The sequence below is a fragment of the Lolium rigidum genome, chromosome 6 (assembly GCF_022539505.1).
Source record: "Lolium rigidum isolate FL_2022 chromosome 6, APGP_CSIRO_Lrig_0.1, whole genome shotgun sequence".
Lineage (NCBI taxonomy): Eukaryota > Viridiplantae > Streptophyta > Magnoliopsida > Poales > Poaceae > Lolium > Lolium rigidum.
This window is the reverse complement of record NC_061513.1, coordinates 287,881,250-287,901,605: the sequence shown is the minus strand read 5'-3', so window position 1 is coordinate 287,901,605 and position 20,356 is coordinate 287,881,250. Positions and strand designations below refer to the sequence as shown.

At 45.1% G+C, this 20,356-nt stretch overlaps 2 protein-coding genes across 2 annotated transcripts; one reads left to right on the top strand and one right to left on the bottom strand.

Moving 5' to 3' along the window:
* The first annotated feature begins 141 nt into the window (after window positions 1–141).
* On the top strand, window positions 142–609 carry LOC124664317 (16.9 kDa class I heat shock protein 1-like). The gene has a single exon (XM_047201863.1). The coding sequence runs from the start codon at window positions 142–144 to the stop codon at window positions 607–609; it is 468 nt and encodes a 155-aa protein (XP_047057819.1).
* A 3,091-nt stretch (window positions 610–3,700) lies between these two features.
* Window positions 3,701–5,786, bottom strand: LOC124664316 (LEAF RUST 10 DISEASE-RESISTANCE LOCUS RECEPTOR-LIKE PROTEIN KINASE-like 2.1). Its single transcript, XM_047201862.1, has 3 exons — window positions 4,916–5,786; window positions 4,797–4,873; window positions 3,701–3,850 (listed from the first exon to the last, which is right to left on the bottom strand). The coding sequence occupies exons 1-3, from the start codon at window positions 5,784–5,786 to the stop codon at window positions 3,701–3,703; spliced, it is 1,098 nt and encodes a 365-aa protein (XP_047057818.1).
* Between the last annotated feature and the right edge of the window lie 14,570 nt (window positions 5,787–20,356).

Genomic DNA, 20,356 nt, shown 5'->3' with positions numbered 1-20,356 from the left:
TCGCGCCATGCATCCTTCCCAAGTCTATAAAAATAGCTGAAACCAAGAGAGAAGATCACAAATTCACACACAGCATAGCAACAAATTCAAATCAGACACTCGCCATCATTTTATCCGCGAAGGCTGAAACTGCAGCCAACGATGTCGATGGTTAGGCGCTGCCCCTTCGCCGACCTCTGGGTCGACCCATTCGACGGCTTCTGCTCCATCATTCCAGCATCTTGGGATTCCGAAACAGCCGGCTTTGCGAACGCTCGCGTGGACTGGAAGGAGACGCCGGAGGCGCACATCTTCAAGGCGGACCTTCCCGGCGTGAAGAAGGAGGAGGTCAAGGTTGAGGTGGAAGACGGCAACGTGCTCGTTGTCAGCGGCGAGCGTAGCAAGGAGAAGGAGGACAAAAAAGAAAAGTGGCACCGTGTGGAGCGCAGCAGCGGCAAGTTCGTCAGGCGCTTCCAACTGCCGGAGAACGCCAAGGTGGAGGATGTGAAGGCCGGGCTGGAGAACGGCGTGCTCACTGTCACTGTGCCTAAGGTTGAGGTCAAGAAACCCGAGGTTAAGGCCGTAGAGATTTGCATCCACAACACTCCCGTTGTGACTGCAATAGGCTAGAGAAGAAAGAACCAGAAGGGGATGATGATGATGACAAGGTGGAGAAGGAGATGGATGTGCGGGACTTCTCCAGTCGCAAAAGCCTTCGCTTCACTCCCTGTATGATTGAGGGAGAATGTTTAAATACATGTACGACTAAGATTAGGCAAGGATTATATCTTCTTGTAATCTAAGTCTTCTCTTCTCATTGTACCTCTCTATATATCCCCGGAAGGGTCAAATAAACACAATAACCAAAATTAGGGTTCTAATATTTTATATAGTCCTCTCCACCGGAATAGCCTGTCAGAAATGGACTAGGGGAGGCTCCTGAGTAGATCGGTTGAGTAGGTTCGATGGTCTGGCGGTAGTGGGCTTTTCACCTAGTAGATGGAGAGGAGCTTCAGATCTTGGCAGCCAGATCTATAGCGTTCTAGGACTCCTACTTCTTGCCTTGGTGTTCCTCTGGTTGGAGCTAGGGGTGGAAAAGAGGGCCACCGTCTCCTTGAATAAAGATGTGCTTGTTGGCGACCTTGTGATGCATGTGGCGAAGCCTCTCCTGGACGGCCATGGTTACGAGGGTGAGAGGCTTTGTAATGAGAGGTGTTATGCAATGAATCTACTCCCAACCGACCGTGGCGACAAGGCTGAGTAAAAGAAACAACACGGTCTCCTGTGCATCAAGAAGGTGTTGGTTCTTCCCTCATGTGGCGGCGGCTGCTATCGGTGGTGCGAAGTGAGATGAGGGGATGTTTTCTATGCCTAATCCTGGAGCTTCATGGGAAGGCAAGGGCGGCGCTACAATAGCATCTGACGTTACAATAGCACTCAGAAAACCAGAAATAAAATCAAAGTCTGAAACTAAAAGGCTCTAACTTGTGAGCTTCTTTCGCACACAAATGAGCAACTGTATTAGGATCCTCTCATTGCAAAAACCAGCTCGAACTCCTGGAACAAATCTTCACGCCAAATTTAGCCGCACTTTAGCAAATTGTCCCCAAAAATGGCATGTTTTTAGCTGACTTTGCAAAATGCCTCTAACCATTTTTAGTGGCAGTTTTTAAACAGGCATTTAAACATACTAGAAGTTAGGCGCGGTACACCCGGCATAATTGATCACCGCACGGCATAATTGATCAATGTGATTATATAATTTACATAGTAGCTTGACATAGGGCACATCATCAGTTCCGAAATTGTGGACCAGTGCAAAGTCAGTATACGCTGCATTTCCCCGGATGAAAAAAGAAACATCACATAAGTAGCACAGCTACCAACCTACCATCACTTGCTACTGACACTACTAGAAACCAGGCTACCGCGGTGGACCCCTTTTTAGCTACCGCCGGCGCACCTAGATCTTCCTGCGCTAACAGGCCGGTGATATCCGACTAGCACCGACGCATCAGTTTGTTCGCCATCAATATATGGATGTACCACCAGTGCATATGTTTAGGTTGCCGACGCTAATCATTTTTGGAAAGAAAAAGAAAAGATGGTCGTGGCACCTGCATCGTTGCAGGGTGCACATGGTCCACCCCGTGATTAATATCTTTGTACATAGCTGAAATATAAAAAAATCAACGGACATAAAAAATTACACCGTTGTCTTGGAAGCCGAATAAATAAGTGGTGCTATATCTTTCGGTTTGTCCCTTCAAGCCAAGGTGTGCCTCCCAAAATGAAATGTTTTGGCCACACCCAGCTGTGATTGTAGTAGTGGCATAGAAAAAATCCATGTCTTCGGCGGTGCAAGGAGTATCCATTCTCACCCAAATTTTATATTTGTCCTGACAATCTAGTAAAGGCCATAAAAATGTAGATCCCTCGCAAAATTATCGATGTTAAGCAATCCAAGACCACCAAGCGCTTATGGGCGGCACACATTGTCCCAATTGACTTTGCATTGTGCTCCCGTGGTCTTGTGTTTGGCCGACCAAAGGAAGGTCCACTCAAGCTTGTTGAAATAAGAAATGATGTCTGGAGGAATAATTAGTGACATCAAGTGATAGGTATGTTGAGGTGATGGATTTTACATACCATACTGGTAAGTCTGTGGTGGCTTGGTCCTAAAGGATTCGGAAGTTCCCTCTTCTTAGGAGCCATACCTAGAGCGGCAGGCCAAGGTATCTCATAGGGAAGGTTGTGCGCATAACCCGAAGGCCGTCAAGAATCTCATAAAGATTTATGTCCCCACATCAGATTGTGACAAAGGATATATTTTGAAAGCTTGTGCATAGACCGGTCACCTCTCCAAATCACTCAAGAATGGTTGCAATATTGATGATGTCTTGCCTAAAAGGGACAACACAGATTGCTGCATCATCTGCATAGAGGAAGGTTCTCAAGATAATATAGCCACAACCGCGAAGCTTATGAATCAAACCGTGGCGGGTGGCGATGCGAATGATTTGCTTTAGTGGATCGATTGTTAGGATGAAGAGGGGCGGGGATAGTGGGTCGCCTTCCCTAAGGACTTGTCCATGCTTAATGGGTTGACCGGCCACTCCATTAAGTAGTACTTGTGAGGAGGACTGTCGTCGTTAGCAATGCGGTGATCCAATTGTGGGACCTACCTGGAAAGCCCCGACGTTGAAGATGATATTGTCCAAGTCAAACAACCCTACCGATCCACCATGTCCGCCACCACCACTGTTCAACACGCCTCCGCCTACGAGATGGAGAGCTATATACTGCCCCCGCACACTCGACAGACCACCGTACTTCCACACAGCTTTAGATGTGAAAAAACAACATCAAGTGCCAAACGAAAAAACTGGTCCAGGTAGTTAATTTTGTAACCAGATCTCATAACATTATTTTTCTCCAAAGGTATGATCTTGCTAGATTTGGGAATCGATGCCACCGCTCACGCCTCAAAAATATTTCTTGCACAATGTCAGAGTTTGCAAAGTATTAAGACCAAACAATTTGTTTTTATTTATTTTTCAGCAAACTGGAGCACGCACACGAGTATATAGAACTGAAAGATACACAAGAGTTTAGTACACAACTACACAGAACTGAACACCGATGCGAAAAAAGGGAATTAACATGAGAAGTGGCAAATGGGTGTACTCGCACTCACACCGACCAAGCTGGTCCTTATCGCTCAACCAGAGATCTCGATGGCCTTCACCTCGGGCTTCTTGACCTCAACCTTGGGCACGGTGACGGTGAGCACGCCGTTCTCCAGCCCGGCTTTCATCTCCTCCACCTTGGTGTTCTCCGGGAGGCGGAAGCGCCTGACCAAGTTTGATAACTGCTGATCGAAAGCTCATAAAAAAAATTGGAACTTAGCATAATGGGTTCTTGGTAACCTACGGTTCTGTAGCGCTCCTACCGTTGCCTTTCACGAGACAAATGTTGCTCAATTTATTTAGGGTATCTTTTCTCCTTTGTTAGAAAAAAAACTCAAGATACGTGACTGAGGAAAGTAGCACACGACTAAATAGCTATGCTAGCAAGAAAACATGAGCGCTTAACAAATAAGTTACGTGACTGAAATGTAGGCAAACAAGATGTTGTACAGAACGGCGAAACCTATACACCGACCAGGTCGGTGGCTACCGGCCACCGCACACCCCCTGGTCGGGTATGGGCCAGGCCCATTTATGTCTTTCTAGTCTGTAGTACTTCGTTTTTCGTTTTTCTTTTTTCTTTTTTGGGTTCTTTTTCTGTTTTCTTTTCTATTTTCTGTTTTGTTTATATTTTTTCAGATTCGAAATTTTTTATTTTTAAAAATTGTTCAAATTGAGAAAATGTTTAAATTTAAAAATGTTCAAATTTGAAAACCGTTCAAAACTAAAAACCGTTCAAATTTGAAAACCGTTCAAATTTAAAATCTGTTCAAAAAAATTCAAATGCGAAAATATAAACAAATGTTTAAATTTAAAAAATGTTCAAATTTGAAAACCGTTCAAACATGAAAACCGTTCAAATTTGAAATCCGTTTAGATTTGAAAACTGTTCAAATTTGAAATCTGTTCAAAATATTTTAAATACGAAAATATTGAAATTCTAAAAATGTTCAGACTCTAAATTTGTTCAAATTTTCAGAAAGTTTAGATTCAAATTTTGTTCATATTCAGCAAAACACAAATAAAATAGCAGAAGAAAAAAGAAAGGAGAGAAATGTTACTGGGCTGGCCCAGTGCCTCCCGCCTGAAGTGTGTGGACGATCCGCTTAATGGGCCGAGCCCATATACGCCCTGGGGGGTGTGCGGTGGGTTGCTGGCACCGACCAGCTCGGTAAATAGAAGCCCCCGTACAGAACTGCAATGACCTAGCGTGTTTGAAGCGAAAGAAGAATGTCTTGCATGCGTACCTGCAGATTTCGGCCCGGCCCATGAAGCAGAGTTCGCGGCAGTCCTGAAGCACGTGAAGGCCCACGCCTCGCTCCCCGCCGTGCGACTGTGGCCGCACATGCCGCCGCCCTTCTCGCAGCCGCCGCACTCCCCTCCCGCCGCTGGACGCCAGCTGAGCTCGAAGCCCATGTTCAGCGCCGGGACAACAGCGTCCAGCGGGCCCGGCGCGGCTGCCGTGTCACCCGTCCTGCTGCCGAGCAGGGACCTCCTGAGCACGGGAATGCCGACGACGTCCTGGCACGCCCCGGCGAGCCCGTGCGCCGGCATGAGGTCGTCGTCGTCGCGGAAGACGTAGGAGTGGTGGCGGCCGTCGCCCTCGAGGCACGCGACGAGGTGTCCGGCCGGAACGCCAACCACGAAGGAGCAGTGGATGAAGAAGGTGAGGTTGGCGTCCCTGGCGGTGAGCGAGAGCGCGCCGGCGGGCGGGAGCGTGAGGTTGCGGCCGGCGACCAGCGGGCACGTGTTGGAGTGGGAGAAGACGCCGAGGTCGAAAAGCGAGACGGTCCTGTCGCCGTACTGGATGTGGGTCACGGCGTAGTCGCCCGACGGCAACGGGAGCACCGGCGAGTCGCGCCGGCACTCGAGGCGCAAGGCTGGGTATCCGCAGTGGGACGAGGCGTTGGCGGTGCCGTTCGTGTCGCCGTCGCCGTCGTCGATCCAGAACGGATACCTGACGTCCACGGCGTGGCCGCACCGGTAGGACGGGCAGCCTGCCGGCGTGGTGGTGGTGGTGTTTGGGAACGTCGTCTTCGTGGCCGCGGTGCCGGCGAGAATGGCAGAGAGGAGGAGGAGGAGGGAGAGGTGGACGGGATAGACTGGCGACGGCGCCATTGCTCCACCGGCGACAGCGCGAGCCGTGGGCAGTGACGCGCGCGTGGGTTTGCGAAGCGTCGGTGCGCGGGATCATGCGTAATTGCAAGCTGCGAAACTGCGCGCGCGGGTGAGTGACTCCCGGTCCTGGTATCGAGGATGGTTCATCCAAGATGTGTGAATGTAGTTCCTGAAATCATGTAAATAAACCTGTTGTTGTTTCTAGCTTCAGGAAACCAAGAACTCACAAAAACAAAACACTCCCCGCGCACGCAGTGGAAGGAGAGTAGATGGAGCATGCACTCCCCGCGCACGGCGCACCCGTCTGCGCGCAGGCAGCCATCGCCCAAGACGTACGTACGTACGTACGTGTCTTTGACATCCTGCGGAGTGTGTGCGCCTGCACCGCATGTCATACCCAAGCAAACACCACCGACTCTAGCGGGTGTGCGCGTAGACTCGGCCGGGTTGCGTGAACAGGTCAACGGGATAGCTCGATCAGCGGGGTGTGTGGGCCTGCCTGCGCATCTCACGGTCAACGCGCAGTCGATCGTATCCCAGCCTCGCGCGCGCGCCTCCCAAACGATCGGACCGAAAGTTAGCTGCATGCCTCGCGCGCGACCAAGCCGGCCAACAATACGCTGCGTGTGCGTGTACGTCGTGCGCGCGTGACGCCCGCACCTGCCGCGCGCACTCGTCAAACGCCCCACGGAAATCACATGCCAGTACTAATTATCGATCCGTCTTCTCCTCGCGCATGCTAATGCAAACTAATCTCTCCCCTCGTTTAACGCAATCGCCCGCTCAATTTCCGGTCTCACACTCCGCGATCCGTGGCGCTAACCATCTCTGCCGTTCATCCCGCTGCCCATCCCACCAGCCATCTATGGGGGAGAAGCCCAGATCGGAAACGCGAACCTTCCTCCTCCGCCTATAAAACAAGGCCATGGTCACCGCCGCGGGCGGCAGCGCGTGCCGTGACTTATGACTTTGGCGAGGAGAGGGGAGGGGAGGCCATGATGCTCTGTATCGCTTTGGCGGACGCCGGCGAGCCTTTCCTCATCCAGCCATCCTGTAGAATCCACGGCGCACAAATCTCTGCCTTTTCTCTTTCTCTTTGTCTCTCCCGATCTGTCTCGCCGAACCACAAGTAAGTTATATCTAGCAGCAGGACAGGGAAGGCCAAGCTCCAGACTGCTTAGAAGGTGGTCGGCCATGGGTGAGCTGCCCATTTCTGTCTCGCAACACCACGTCCCTTCTTCGCATTCCCTCCCTATGGCGCGTCGCTCAACTATAAAAGCCCAAGGTGCCACGCCCTGTCTTCATCGACTCCGGCCTCCGGCAAGTCAAACAAGCAGAGCGCTTCTTTGTCTATTCCCGCCTCACCTGCTGAACAAGCTAGCTCGTATCTACCATATGCGCCTGGAGGGCTATAACTGGCATGCCTGAGCTTTGGAACTGTTTGAATCTCAATGGAAATGGAAAAGTTGGACGGGAGGAGGCAAATATCCGTTCTTAAAACAACTCTTCATTCCTGGTACTAATATACTTACTTTCTATTCTGAGGGCACAGATATTATCTTGAGTATTAACACTCCTTCCCATCCAGGATTTCATCGCCTGGCATTATGACCCTTTCTGGAATTTTTCTGTCAAAAGCGCTTATAGGGCAGCTTATAACAGCAAACATGGTATCAGATGGCATTCTGGATGCAGTTCACGTGACTCTGAAAGACCAATTGGGAACAACATCTGGACTGCTGCTGTTCCTAAAAAGATTCCTATATTTGGGTGGAGAACTGCTCGTGATAATCTAGCTACTATGGTCAATAAGTGGACGAGAACGCAGGAAACAAAAGGCGTTTGCAAAATCTGCGTCACATATGACGAAGACAACTATCATGCAACAGTCAGCTGCACCAAGAGCACTCCGACAGGTTTTGGAAAATTCCTGATAAGCGATCCTTCAAATACACAGGCATAGACTGGCAGCTTTGTTCTTGCCATCCGTTACTAATTCCCTTGATTCAGGTAAACTACTATGCTGCCAGCGGAACTGTCTGCATCAACGTTGATGCAGCGTTCTCGGAGGCTAGCGGGGAGGCAACAACTGGTATCATCATGAGGGATCATACTAGGACAACCTGCCTCGCCGCCAGCCAGCACATGTCAAATTGTGGTGATGCTAAGGAAGCTGAAGCCAAGGCCATTCTTGTTGGTCTAAAGATCGCGAGGGACCATTCCCTGTTTCCTAGCTCCATTCTATCGAGTAGTGGTGCGGTCTCTAGAGCTAATTGTCTTTCAAAGTTGCAGAACAAAGACTATGAAGAAATCCGTCAGATAAAAGCCTTGTTCGATGGATGCTCCATGAGTCACACTAGAAGAACGCGTAATACAGCTGCTCGTGAGTTAGCACATTTAGCTATTTCCCAAAAGGTGCGGTACATCTGGTTGCCACCCCTTCCTCCGGCTATCTCTGAGATTGTTGTAACAGACTCTGTAAATATTTATTCTATCAATGTATGAGTGTTTTCTTCTCAACAAAAAAAATCTCCGTTCAACCGCTGAAGGATCCTCAAATCTATCTATTGACATGGATTGTTGATATGGCAGTCAGTTAATTGCGCGGAACTGATCTGTTTACGACCGGATGTTTCCATTCCCCCAAGAATTGTTGCGTTGTCTTTTGTCTCTTATTACTAGTTGCCTTCATTTGCTCATCCAACCACATAAACCGCCGAAAATGCACAGATGGTTTTCTTTTGACATGTAGCACGTTAGCTGTGATTTTAGACACCCATTAATTGGCTAGATTTACAATCCCTCTCATGTCCAGTGCACATGCAAATGCAAACCACTTGGACTTTTCTCACGAAGTGCACCCTACTTATAGTATGCAGCTGCTACCTAGAATTACCTAATATCATGAAGCAAGTTGGGCAAATTTATGTAGATACAGTTGTGTCTAGACATGTTTTTAGTGTGTATAGGTAAAGTTATTTTTGGAGAGGGAGTAGTAATAGATTTCTCTCGTGAGTCACTCCCTTGTTTCCTAGAAAATAGTTCTGTTATATGTACATTGCAAAATGGATCACTAGATTCAAGGTGAACGAGAACTAGTAGAATCACAGTTCAGTCAGGCTTCTTGTAGATACGTGAGTGTGTCATCGACCAGGACAGTTTTTTTCCTAACAGCAAGTTGGCACCCGTCATGCATGATCGATCATGCAAAACTACTTCAGCTTGAAACCAACATTCCTCAATCCTTCCACTTCACAACAGCAAACAACACGAAAAGATTGAAATTTTGCTATTACCTTTTTGCTCTTTCAGACATTCAGGTCACAGATCAAACAATCAAGAATAAAAGCTAATATATATCAGCAAGAAAATTTACCAAGATCTTCCATCTTTTACGGACATTCACAACACACAGCAAATAAAACAAAGCCAAAAGCGCATACAACACAACTAATGCAACATGGGACGGCGACTAGGTGATGCCTGATGGCGGCGTCTCCTTGTCCCTGTGTTCTTCCTTGTAAGTGATGCATCAGCCTGAGCGCTCCAGGTGCTGCCTTGTCATTTATCCTTCAACACGAGCAAAACATAACTTTTAGCTCTTATAAAGCAGATTTTGCAAAGAAATAAACAGATTCCCAAGAACGATTTCAACTAGACAAGCACGTATCTACCAACATGATAGCATGTTTGTTTCCTCAAAAGGCATACACCTATGTAATGTGGAATTACAACTGCAACAATGGCTTTAGAGCTATTGAACACTAAACACCGAGGTTCTTCTCTCTACATGGACTAAATAGTGGAACTAGCAAGCAGATACATAGTGACATAGATGTACATACAACTTTCAGGATTGCAAAAACCAAATGAATTGACAGCAAGTGATTGGGACATCATTACACAAAGCAACAGATCACACCAAAATTTGAATGAATGAATAGATCACACCAAAATTGAATTAAATACTAAACACCTAGATTCTTCTCTCTAAATTTGAATGAATGAATAGATCACACCAAAATTGAATTAAATACAAAGAAGAAAGAAGAAAAGGATTCCTGGTCACAGCAAACCATGTATGGATTATACTAGTCAATGAGAAAACGTAGTAGCTTATTATAGCATAACACATCCATCAACTGTTAGCACAACACCAGATCACCAATCACAATACTGACTCTCAAAACACGGAATATTTACCATCAAACTAAGCGACACAATCCTAAATATACAGGTGCAATCAAGAAGGGGAAACTACCTACGCCACTCCAACATGTCGCTGGGCAAACAAGCAACCCACAGTCAGCACCAGCGGCTCCTGCTACCCAACCTGGGTGCATCAAGACATTGCCATGGCAATTCAACCGAACCACACCGAACAAAAAGGAATATGAAATTGGTAACTCACCTTGCAGATCATGTGCTACTCCTTATGGAGACGCTACAGGCTGCCCTTTAGCCGAAAAAAAATACAGTACATTAACGAGATAGTAGAGATGGTTTAGAAGGTACGATAAAAAAGGATTGTAACTAAAGTCCAAATGAGTAAAAATCTTCACTCTACCTTGCCACTGGTATTCATGTCATTTCCAAACCATTGCAGCCAAGAGACAAAAGTGCAGTAATTAGCATAAGGAAAACCGATTGAGGAAACAAATACATCACGACATTCTTCAGAAATAAGCATGATTCTTAAGGATCATTGGCAATATTCGAGAGTGACAAGAAAGAGCTCTAGCTGCAAATAAAGTGAAAAAAATAGTGAAAAGCAGAAACCATGTGTAGTAGTATTCTCTTCTTATTATTCATGCTATCATCATAACCAGAAAAAAGCAATGCTATTCTCTCCCCAACCAAAACTAGAACCACAACAAATAAGAGCTATTACTCACTATATAAAGAGCGATCATCAGAACCAGATCATATAGATCAAAATCAATCGTTAAAGTCACCAATAGAGCTATGGGAAATCACATCTCTTCGTACACAATTCCATACAATTTCCAAGATTAAATCAAAGATAACCAAAACATAAGCGATACCATCTCAGAACACATACAGATGCATCAAGTAAATATGCGCTATCGGAGACCTTATGTTCTATGGGAGGCAGGTGTAGCACATGTTCTGTATACTTATCACTTCCACTATAAATAAGTGATATATATAAAATATTTTAATCTAATTCCTTAGCCAAGGGATCAAATTATTAGCATACAGATGCATTACGCAGGTTAGCTAAGCAGTTCAAAGTTCAAACAGTATATTCCTAAGCTAAAAATAGGCAAAGGAGCATGTGATGACTAAATGAAAGAACGACGGCTAGCACAATACCAGATGACCAATCCCAGTAAACACTCCCAAAACACATAATATTTGCATTGAAGCAAATAGTAAAATAGAAAATATGCAAGTGCAATGAGTGCAAAACTGCACCAGTCCAACATGTTGTTGGGCAAGCGGGCAAGCCACGATCAGCACCGCTAGCTCCTGCAACCCAAACCGAAAGCATCAGGACATGCTTTTCGATCAAGAGGGCTCCCTTCTTAAATGAAACTATGTTTTGGCAAAGGCCACATGTCTCAGGTTTAAAGCAAGAAACAGAGCAAGAAAACAAAAGAAAGAAAAAGGCTACAAGTTCAGTGCTGAAAACTAAAGATGAACATTGACAGTTCCAGGACTAAGAGACTACAAGTTATCAGAGTCATTGCTTTGCTGCAGTCATGTGGTGATCAAGCATTGCCTGGAGCTTTGCCCTTGTGACTTCCGGATGCAGCAGGTGCTGGGCCATCTGCAGCTACCACCAGCTAGAGTACCAGAACAGAGACATTGCGAAAAAACAGACCAAAAGTACTCTCTTCTTATTATTCATGCCATCATCACAACCAGAAAGAAGTAAAGCTATTCGCTCCCCAACCAAAACTAGAACCACAACAAATAAGAGCTATTTCTCGCTAAAAAAAGAGCGATTATCAGAATCAGAACATACATATCAAAATCATTTGTTTATGTCACCGGTATAGCTATATATGAGAAATCACACTTCTTTGTACACAATTCCATAGAATTTCCAAGAAAAAAAATCAAAGATAACAAAAACATAAGTGATACCATGTCAGAACACATACAGGTGCGTCAACTAAATATGTGCTATCAGAGACCTTATGTTTTATGGGAGAAAGGTGTAGCACCACCTATTTTGTATACTTATCAGTTCTTTTCCGCCTTAAATAAATGATAGATACAAAATGTTTTAATCTAATTCCTTAGCCAAGTGATCAAATTACTAGCAATTATCCATACAGATGCACTCCAAACATTATATTTGTATATGCTAAAAATAGGCATGCAAAGGTAAGCATGCAATGACTAGTAAATCAAAGAACAATTACTAGCGCTGTACCAGATGACCAATCCCAGTAATCACTCCCAAAACACATGACATTTGAGTTGTTGAAGCAGCCGCCAGTAGTAAAACCAAAATACGCAGGTGCAATTAGTGGGATCTACCTTCGCCACTCCAAACATGTAAACGGGCAAGCGGGTGAGCCACGATCAGCCACCGGCAGCTCCTGCAACCTGAAGCGAAGCGCATGCGTCAGGATGTTATCCCCACATCAACGAACTGAATCGATTCAAAGAGAGGAAGATGCTTCATATTCTTGAAGCCAAATAGTTCCCATGCTTGATATTCTTGAAGCCAAATGGCTAGGATGATCAGCCGGTCCCCAAATGCTCCCAGGAATAGCCCAATGTACTGCACAAAAGATAAGCATATTTTAATTGCTGGTAAAAAGAACCATGTAACAATAGACTAGAACAAACTGGAAGCATAAATGAAAAGCGAGGACAGGATTCGCATTGTGAACATTCTTTCATGCTGGAATCAAACATAAATATATTTATAATCTACTATTTTTAGTACCCAAATTTTGTTCTTGTGCTATTTTCTTAAGTAGAAGTAGAGCAATGTAAAACAGTGGAGCTATTTTCATAAAATAGGACATTAGTGTAAACATTTCAACAACGGAAAAAGAAGCAAACTTTAGCAAGCAAATATTACATGACGGTGTTCCAGTGATTTGAACAAAGAGAATTAAATATAAAGAAGAAATAAGAAAAGGATTCCTAACCATGTATGTATTATAGTGAGTCCATGAGAAAACAGAGTAGCTAATTACTGCATAACACATCCATCAACGGTTAACCACGATCAGCACCGGTAGCTCCTGCAACCCAAAGATGACCATGGACATTTCTAGGACTAAAGATGAACATTGACATTTCTACGACTAATAGACTACAAGTGATCAGAGTCATTGCTCTTCTACAGTCATGTGGCGATCAAGCATTGCCTGGAGCTTTGCCCTTGTGACTTCCGGACGCAGCAGGTGCCGGGCCATCTGCGGCTACCACCAGCTAGAGTACCAGAACAGAGACATTGGGGAGCTTGTAGAGACCTTGGAGTCGCTGTATGGAGTCAAAGGGGTGATAGGGAACAGCGAGAGCTAACCCAGCTGGGAGGCGAGCGAAGAAGCATAATGCCTAGCATCAATCACCCCAACATCAAGGCACAATGGTACTTGACCAGATACAGCACCGTTTGAGTGAAGAGGTCCATTCGTGCCAGCATGGGTTCTTGACAGTTTTTAGCACCTGCCACCAAATCGTGCCTTAGAGAGAGCCAAGTTTGAATGTCAAAAATTAAACGTTCCTATGTTTCCAAATGCACCAAAGTACCATGGCACAGATAGTGCTCAGAGAGCAATGCTTTTTATTTGCAATCCAAAACTCAGCAATAGAAATAAAATCAGATCCAGTGCCCAAGCCAAGGAAATGAGAGACTTTCTTCCAAAAATTATCAGAAACTATGCAATGAAAAAATAAATGCTCGACGGTTTCAGCTTCATCACAGAAAACACAATGCAGATTTTTCATTTTGTACTAACCACGACTTGGTTAATTGATTCATTTCAGTGACCATTACCTAAAATAAACACACACAAAATTTAACCATTACTGGATGATGTTTCATTTCAGTGAAATAGAGAGCATGACCATTTTGACCAAAAGAAGAGCTAAATGTTCAGATATCTCTTTTATGCATCAGTTGTGACATGCATAGTTATCCAGTTTGTCATTTTCAAGCAATTGCACTTTCTAATTGTTCAGAACACTTTAGTCAAAGTGTTTCTGTATTGTGGAGTGAGTTTAGACAATCATCTGATTGATGATCGGAAGATCCATGTTGATTTTAGTCAAAGTGTTTCAATACTGTGGGGTCAATTTAGGCAAAGCAAACAAAATGCAAATAAAGGTACAGCTCTTGACCATGTCTTCTAATCCATGAAATTATTTATTGTTGCAAAATGTGAATTCTCTTTGTGGTAGATAAAGATCTAACAATTTTGCCGGTCTTTACTTTGGTCCAAAGTGGAGACAGTGTGTTGTTGGTTCTGGCTAAGTGTGTAAGAAAACTCAGTAATGATGGGAATTGCAGAGCAGCAGGCATTTTACTCCATAAATCTGAAAAGAATCGCATCTAAGAGAACCTTAGTTATCTGTTCATCCCTTTTCTTTCCATCTAAGAGAACATTTTGTTGTTTTGGGGGGTTGTATCTAAAAGCTAAAACGACTTATATTTCGGATCCGAGGGAGTACTAGACATGATTCAGAAGGTAAGTAAAAAAAAGGACTGCAACTGAAGTCCAAATGAGTAAAAATCTTCAGTCTACATTGCCCCTGGGGTTGATGTCACCACACTGTTATTTCCTCACCAATGCAGCCACAAAACAAAAGTGCAGTCATGTTATTTGTATATAACATAAGGAAAACATATTGAGGAAACAAATAAAGCACGTCATTCTTCAGAAATAAGCATGTTTCGTAAGAATAATTGGTAATATTCGAGAGTGGCTAGAAAGGGTTCTAGCTGCAAATGAAGTGAAAAGAATGACCATGGATACTATATGCTTGACAACTCAACAGAGAAAGTGAAAACAGACCAAATGTGTAGTAGTATTCTCTTCTTATTATTCATGCCATCATCGGACCAGAAAAAAAAAGCAACGGTATTCGCTTGCAAGTAAAACTCATCTAATGCTTCAAGCATGGATCGCTAGCATGTTTCATACAAGGATTACACAGGTAAAATGTCTGCACAAATCAGCTGCCTAAGTTTCTTCAACAGTTTGCCAGCTGCTTGTCGCAGCTTGGGAGAAGAACGAGGGGCACATGCCAGCCTCTAATCAGGTGTTAAGGGAGATGAAAACTACTGTCTCCAACTTCCAGGGTTTTAGGTTTTGCTTTGCTAGGAGAGAGGCTAATAAAGTTGCACATGCTAGTGCTCGTTCGGCTCTTTCCATTAATTCCTTAGTTGTTACTTTTGAACAAATCCCTGGATTTCTGATTGAGCCTGTTCAATGAGAACGTTTATCGTTAATGGAATAAAAGTCTGAGCGGTGAATGTTCAAAAAAAAAAGTTTCTTCAACAGTGATAAAATGATTCAAGAAAGAAGTCCACTTATACAGAAAAAAGGAGAACCACCAAAGACAAACAAGCCAGTGGCAACTAAGCAATTGTGTGCTCATTTACAACTTTTCCTGTAAGTAACAAATTGTTGGAAGATTAGACAATCACAAGTTACCTGCCAACAAGTACCTAACCACATTCCTGTAATTAAGGAATGAACAATAGGTAATAGGAGTTTTTAATATTCAGATTTACAGCTCAAGTTGAACTTAAATTCCAAACCAATGCATTCACCAGAAACACACAACTATGCATCCATCTGTTGTAAAATTGGAGGATCACAATAACATTTCTCTTCTTATTATTCATGCCATCATGGGACCAGAAAAAAAAAGCTACGGTATTCGCCCCCCAACTAAAACTAGAACCACAACAAATAAGAGTTATTTCTCGCTAAACAAAAGAGCGATCATCAGAATCAGAACATACAAATCAAAATCGATTGCTTATGTCACCAATAGGGCGAGCTATGAGAAATCGCACCTCTTTGTACACAATTCCATGAGATTTCCAGGAAAAATATGAAAGATAACCAAAACAAACGTGATACCATCTCAGAACACATAGAGGTGCATCTTGTAAATATGTGCTATCGGAGACCTTATGCTTTATTATGGGAGAAAGGTGTAGCACCACCGGTTCTGTAGACTTACTAGTGATTCTGGAAACCCTGGGCTGGGCGGACGAAGAGAAGCCGAATCAGATCGTGTAGTACGAGTAGGGAATAAACCTGCTAGGACTAGTCGGATCGGGTGCTGTACCAGAGCGAGGACGTACGGAGAGGGGATCCAGAAGCTCGTGTGGCCGCCGGCGCGCGCTCCCTGCGGCTGGAGGTGGATGCAGCACTGTGTACCGTGGCGCGCTCAGTCGTCCGCGCGCACGAAGCAGACCGGCGGTGTCGATGGAGCAGCGCGCGCCGTCGGATGGACGCGCATGGTGTCGATGAGCAGGCAGTGGCGGCGCCATGGCTGCTGCGTGACGGCTCCTTGTTCGTCTGCGAGGATGGGGCGGCGGCGCTTGGGAGGAGGGGTGGTGGGGGGAAGCCGCCGGCGGCAGGTTGAGGTGGTGCAGGGGAGAAGGGGGCCGGCGACCGTCCGTCGATCTGATCCCGGAGAGGTGCCCGCGCGTCGAGGAGAGGTGGGGAGAAGAGACGGCGGCGGCGAAGGTGGTGGTGGTTGGGGAATCGCACGCCGGCGAGGGAGAGTGAGGACTGAGGAAAGTAGCCCCCCGATGGCAGGGCCTTGATTTTCGTTTTCTCTTGCCTTGATTTTTGTTTGGCATACATAATATAATATATATAGGCCTTGGCATGAGTAATATTTAGGCGTTGGTTGGATCTTTTTGGACGGTTGGGGTCACCGATCCGGGTGAGGCAAATTGTGTCATGTGATTGGCTGAAACCAAGCGTCCCGATTACTAGCGATTACTATACTATTATTAATGGGATGACCATTAATTAGTCCTCCAGCCTAGCAGCAATGCACGCGCTACTTCCGTTTGGGACTTGGTCCATGCAACGCGCGCTGATTAATTCTCGCACGCCATTAATTACTATTGGCTATTGCTTCCTCTCCCAGTAATTGCTATAGCTAGTAGCTAAAATCATGGATGAAAATTCCACGCGATTTTCAAGTGAGCGCCCCATTACTATTTGCTGAATCGGTGATTCTCACGCGCACGCCATTGCTGGCGAATACTATTGCTTTGTCTCCCACCAATTACTGTAGCTGCCTCAAATCATGGAGTACTCCTATTCCACGCGCGAGATTTTCAAGTAAGCCTATTTATTTGCTGATTAATCGAAACGAATCGTATTCCCTTCACACTTGAATGAGATGGTATACCAAAGACCAAGATGATCAATTAATATACCCAATCAACCCCGGAAATTCTGCTTTGACAAAAAAAAAAGACCCCGCGCCCCTCCGAACTCTCGATTATAACCAGCAAAGTGCCGTGCTGAGTGACGATATTTCTTTTTTTTGAAGCATACAAGTTTTTTTCTTCTTTACTTTGGCTAGAACATAGTAGAACTTAGATGATTTTGCTTTTTCATTACAAAATATTCCATTACCATTTTGAATAATTTCAGCGTTTTGGGCCCATGTATTAGAATTGATGCAGCAGCTTATTTAATTAACTACATGTCGTCTCCTGATATCTAAGTCACGTGTATGATGGTACATTTGTCGCGGCGATTCGAATTTCATTGCTTACAAACACTACACCCGTTTCAAAATGCGAGCCACTTTTATTATAAAGCTAATTAGCTTGCTGAAAAAACTTATACGTCAAAACTCAGTAAATATAAGGAATGCTAAATAAATAAATAAATAAAAACCCTTACACAACCAACATGAGCAAACACAACTCTAACTTCATAGGATTAGTATATAAGGAGTTTGATCCAAAACAAGAGTACATGCTGAAGCATGTTAAATTTAAATTAATCAACATGCTAAATATATACCATTGTCAAGCCATGGTCACCATGCATCCCGAGGCCGCCGCCTAGTGGCGTGGCCCACCGTTCGGGGCCGCCACCCTGACATCCAACACCCAGACCATAGAGCAACCCCACGTGACCGCCGCAAACCCAACGCACAACAAGAGTTAAGAAAGTCCAAGGCGGCGCCTCCAAGAATGTAACGACGTGTGCGTCGCCGCCACCCGCTCTAGAGGACCTTAGGTTTTTCACACTTAGATACTTAAGACACTCGCATCAGTAGAGAATTGCATTTCCCAAAATGATGCAATCGGAGAGGAGAACGAAACCCTAGGGTGCCGCCACCATCGACACCTAAGTACGAGGCTTTCACCCGGAGTGCAATCTCGACCGCCAATCCCTAGGGCATGGGCAAGGGGAAGCAAGCCTAGTGGCGTGGCTCTGCCGCCGACCGCCGATCCCATCCACGTGCCGCTAAGGTTGCGAAACCTCACACCACGACGACCACAAGAAGCTAGCAACCTATCCGGGCCTGCCACCTCGGCTTCCTTCCTACCGTAAGGACAAAGGCATGTCACTGCCGCCCGTCGAAACAGTAGTAGCACCTCACAGTGAGGAGATCTAGACGGACACCAAATGTCGCATCTCACCATGTGCATTCACGATTTAAGATGGTTTATGCAGTTTTCTTAACCCGGACCACTGGCTACGGTTCTGATTGGGCTGATATGGTTTAAAGTGTTTACACATGAGATAATAGCACTGTGTGATTTGGGTTGGTTACACAGTGTGAACGGTTTGAGACCGAGAAAAGGAGCTTAAACATTTATTGTCTCATGCAAAAATTTGTACGGTCTTAACACAAAATTGTTTACAAGATATATTTAAGATTAGAGTGGCCTACTAAGCTACGAACCTAACAAACTTTTGAAGGACAGAATTCATAGGATATTTAAGATTAGAGTGGCCGTGTCAATTGCAAGTGCAATTCAAAACAGGGGCCTTCATATAAAGAGGGAGTTTGACCTTGGAGTACTTAAAAATGGTGTCTTTCATCAGATTATTTGCCCAAAAGTCGAACAAAAGAAATATTTAAGAATATCTAAAACCATAACATGTACTACTTCATTGAACTCGGTTGAGATTATGTTTAGTTCCGAAGCAACTGTCAGATGATACACCATTGTATGTGATAATACTTAGGCTGCTCATAGTGGAGAGTAACTTAGTCTACTAACATATATCATGTTACTAGTCTAAGTTACTATCTCCATAGTGGGTAGTAACTGTGGTTTCATGCAATGTGTCATTAATTATGTTGTAGACTCATATTGCTTTGGGATGTGTGATGTTATGGTAACATAGCTAGTTACCACCTCACTCTTTTTCTTTCTTTTATTGTCATGCTATGTCACCAAAATGCCTTGAGATGTGTGATGTTAGCACCTATGTTACCCCCACTATGAGCAGTCTTATATACAGGTATGTCCAATAACTACTAGGGATCACACAAATATAGGTGAATTAGATTTATTAAAAATTCAAGCAACTTCCAGACATAAATGTACGCACTTCCCAACATAATTTTGTTGCAACTAAAAGGAATGCTAAAAAAACCCGAAACAAAACCAACATGAGCAAACAGAAATCTAATTTCATAGGATTAGTATACGTTGAAGCATGCATGTTAAATTTAAATTAATCTCCAACACGAAAAGGAAAAAATAAACATGCTAAATCTATACCATTGTCAAGCCATGGTCACCATGCATCCCGAGGCCGCCGCCTAGTGGCGTGGCCCACCGTTCAGGGCCGCCACCCTGACATCCAACACCCAGACCATAGAGAAACCCCACATGACCGCCGCAAACCCAACGCACAACGAGAGTTAAGAAAGTCTAAGGCGGCGCCTCAAAGAATGTAACGACGTGTCCGTCGCCGCCACCCGCTCCAGAGGACCTTCGTTTTTTCACACTGAGATACTTAAGACACTCGCATCGGTAGAGAATTGAATTTCCCAAACGATGCAATCGGAGAGGAGAACGACACCCTAGGGTGTCGCTACCGTTGGCACCTAAGTACGAGGCTTTCACCTGGAGTGCAATCTTGACCGCCAAGCACTAGGACCTGGGCAAGGGAAAAGCAAGCCTAGTGGCGGGGCTTTGCCGCCGACCCCATCCACATGCTGCTGAGGCCGTGGCACCTCACACCACTACGACCACAACAAGCTAACAAACCATCCGGGCCCGCAACCTCGGCTTCCTTCCTGTCGTGAGGACAAAGGCATGGCACTGCCGCCCGTCGCAACAGCAGTAGCACCTCAAACTGAGGAGACCTGCACAAACACCCAACACCGCAGCTCACCCCGACTGTGCTGGTCTGGTTTAAAGTGTTTACACCTGAGATAATACCACGGTGTGGTTTGGGATGGTTACACGGTGTGAATGGTTTGACACCGGAAGAAGGAGCTTAAACATTTATTGCTGAATCTGCAACGACAAGCCAAGTCGAAGTGGCGGCGTTCCGACCTCGCAACAACTAGATTAGGCCTCTCTAACGCTGAATCCGTTGATTCATTGCCGACTTGGA

Coding starts and splice junctions, on each gene's coding strand:
- LOC124664316 (XM_047201862.1), bottom strand. CDS start 5,786: ATGGCGCCGTCGCCAGTCTATCCCGTCCACCTCTCCCTCCTCCTCCTC. Junction 4,874..4,915: donor GGCCGGGCCGAAATCTGCAG/GTACGCATGCAA, acceptor CAAACACGCTAG/GTCATTGCAGTTCTGTACGG. Junction 3,851..4,796: donor CACCGCACACCCCCCAGGGC/GTATATGGGCTC, acceptor TTCGATCAGCAG/TTATCAAACTTGGTCAGGCG.
- LOC124664317 (XM_047201863.1), top strand. CDS start 142: ATGTCGATGGTTAGGCGCTGCCCCTTCGCCGACCTCTGGGTCGACCCA.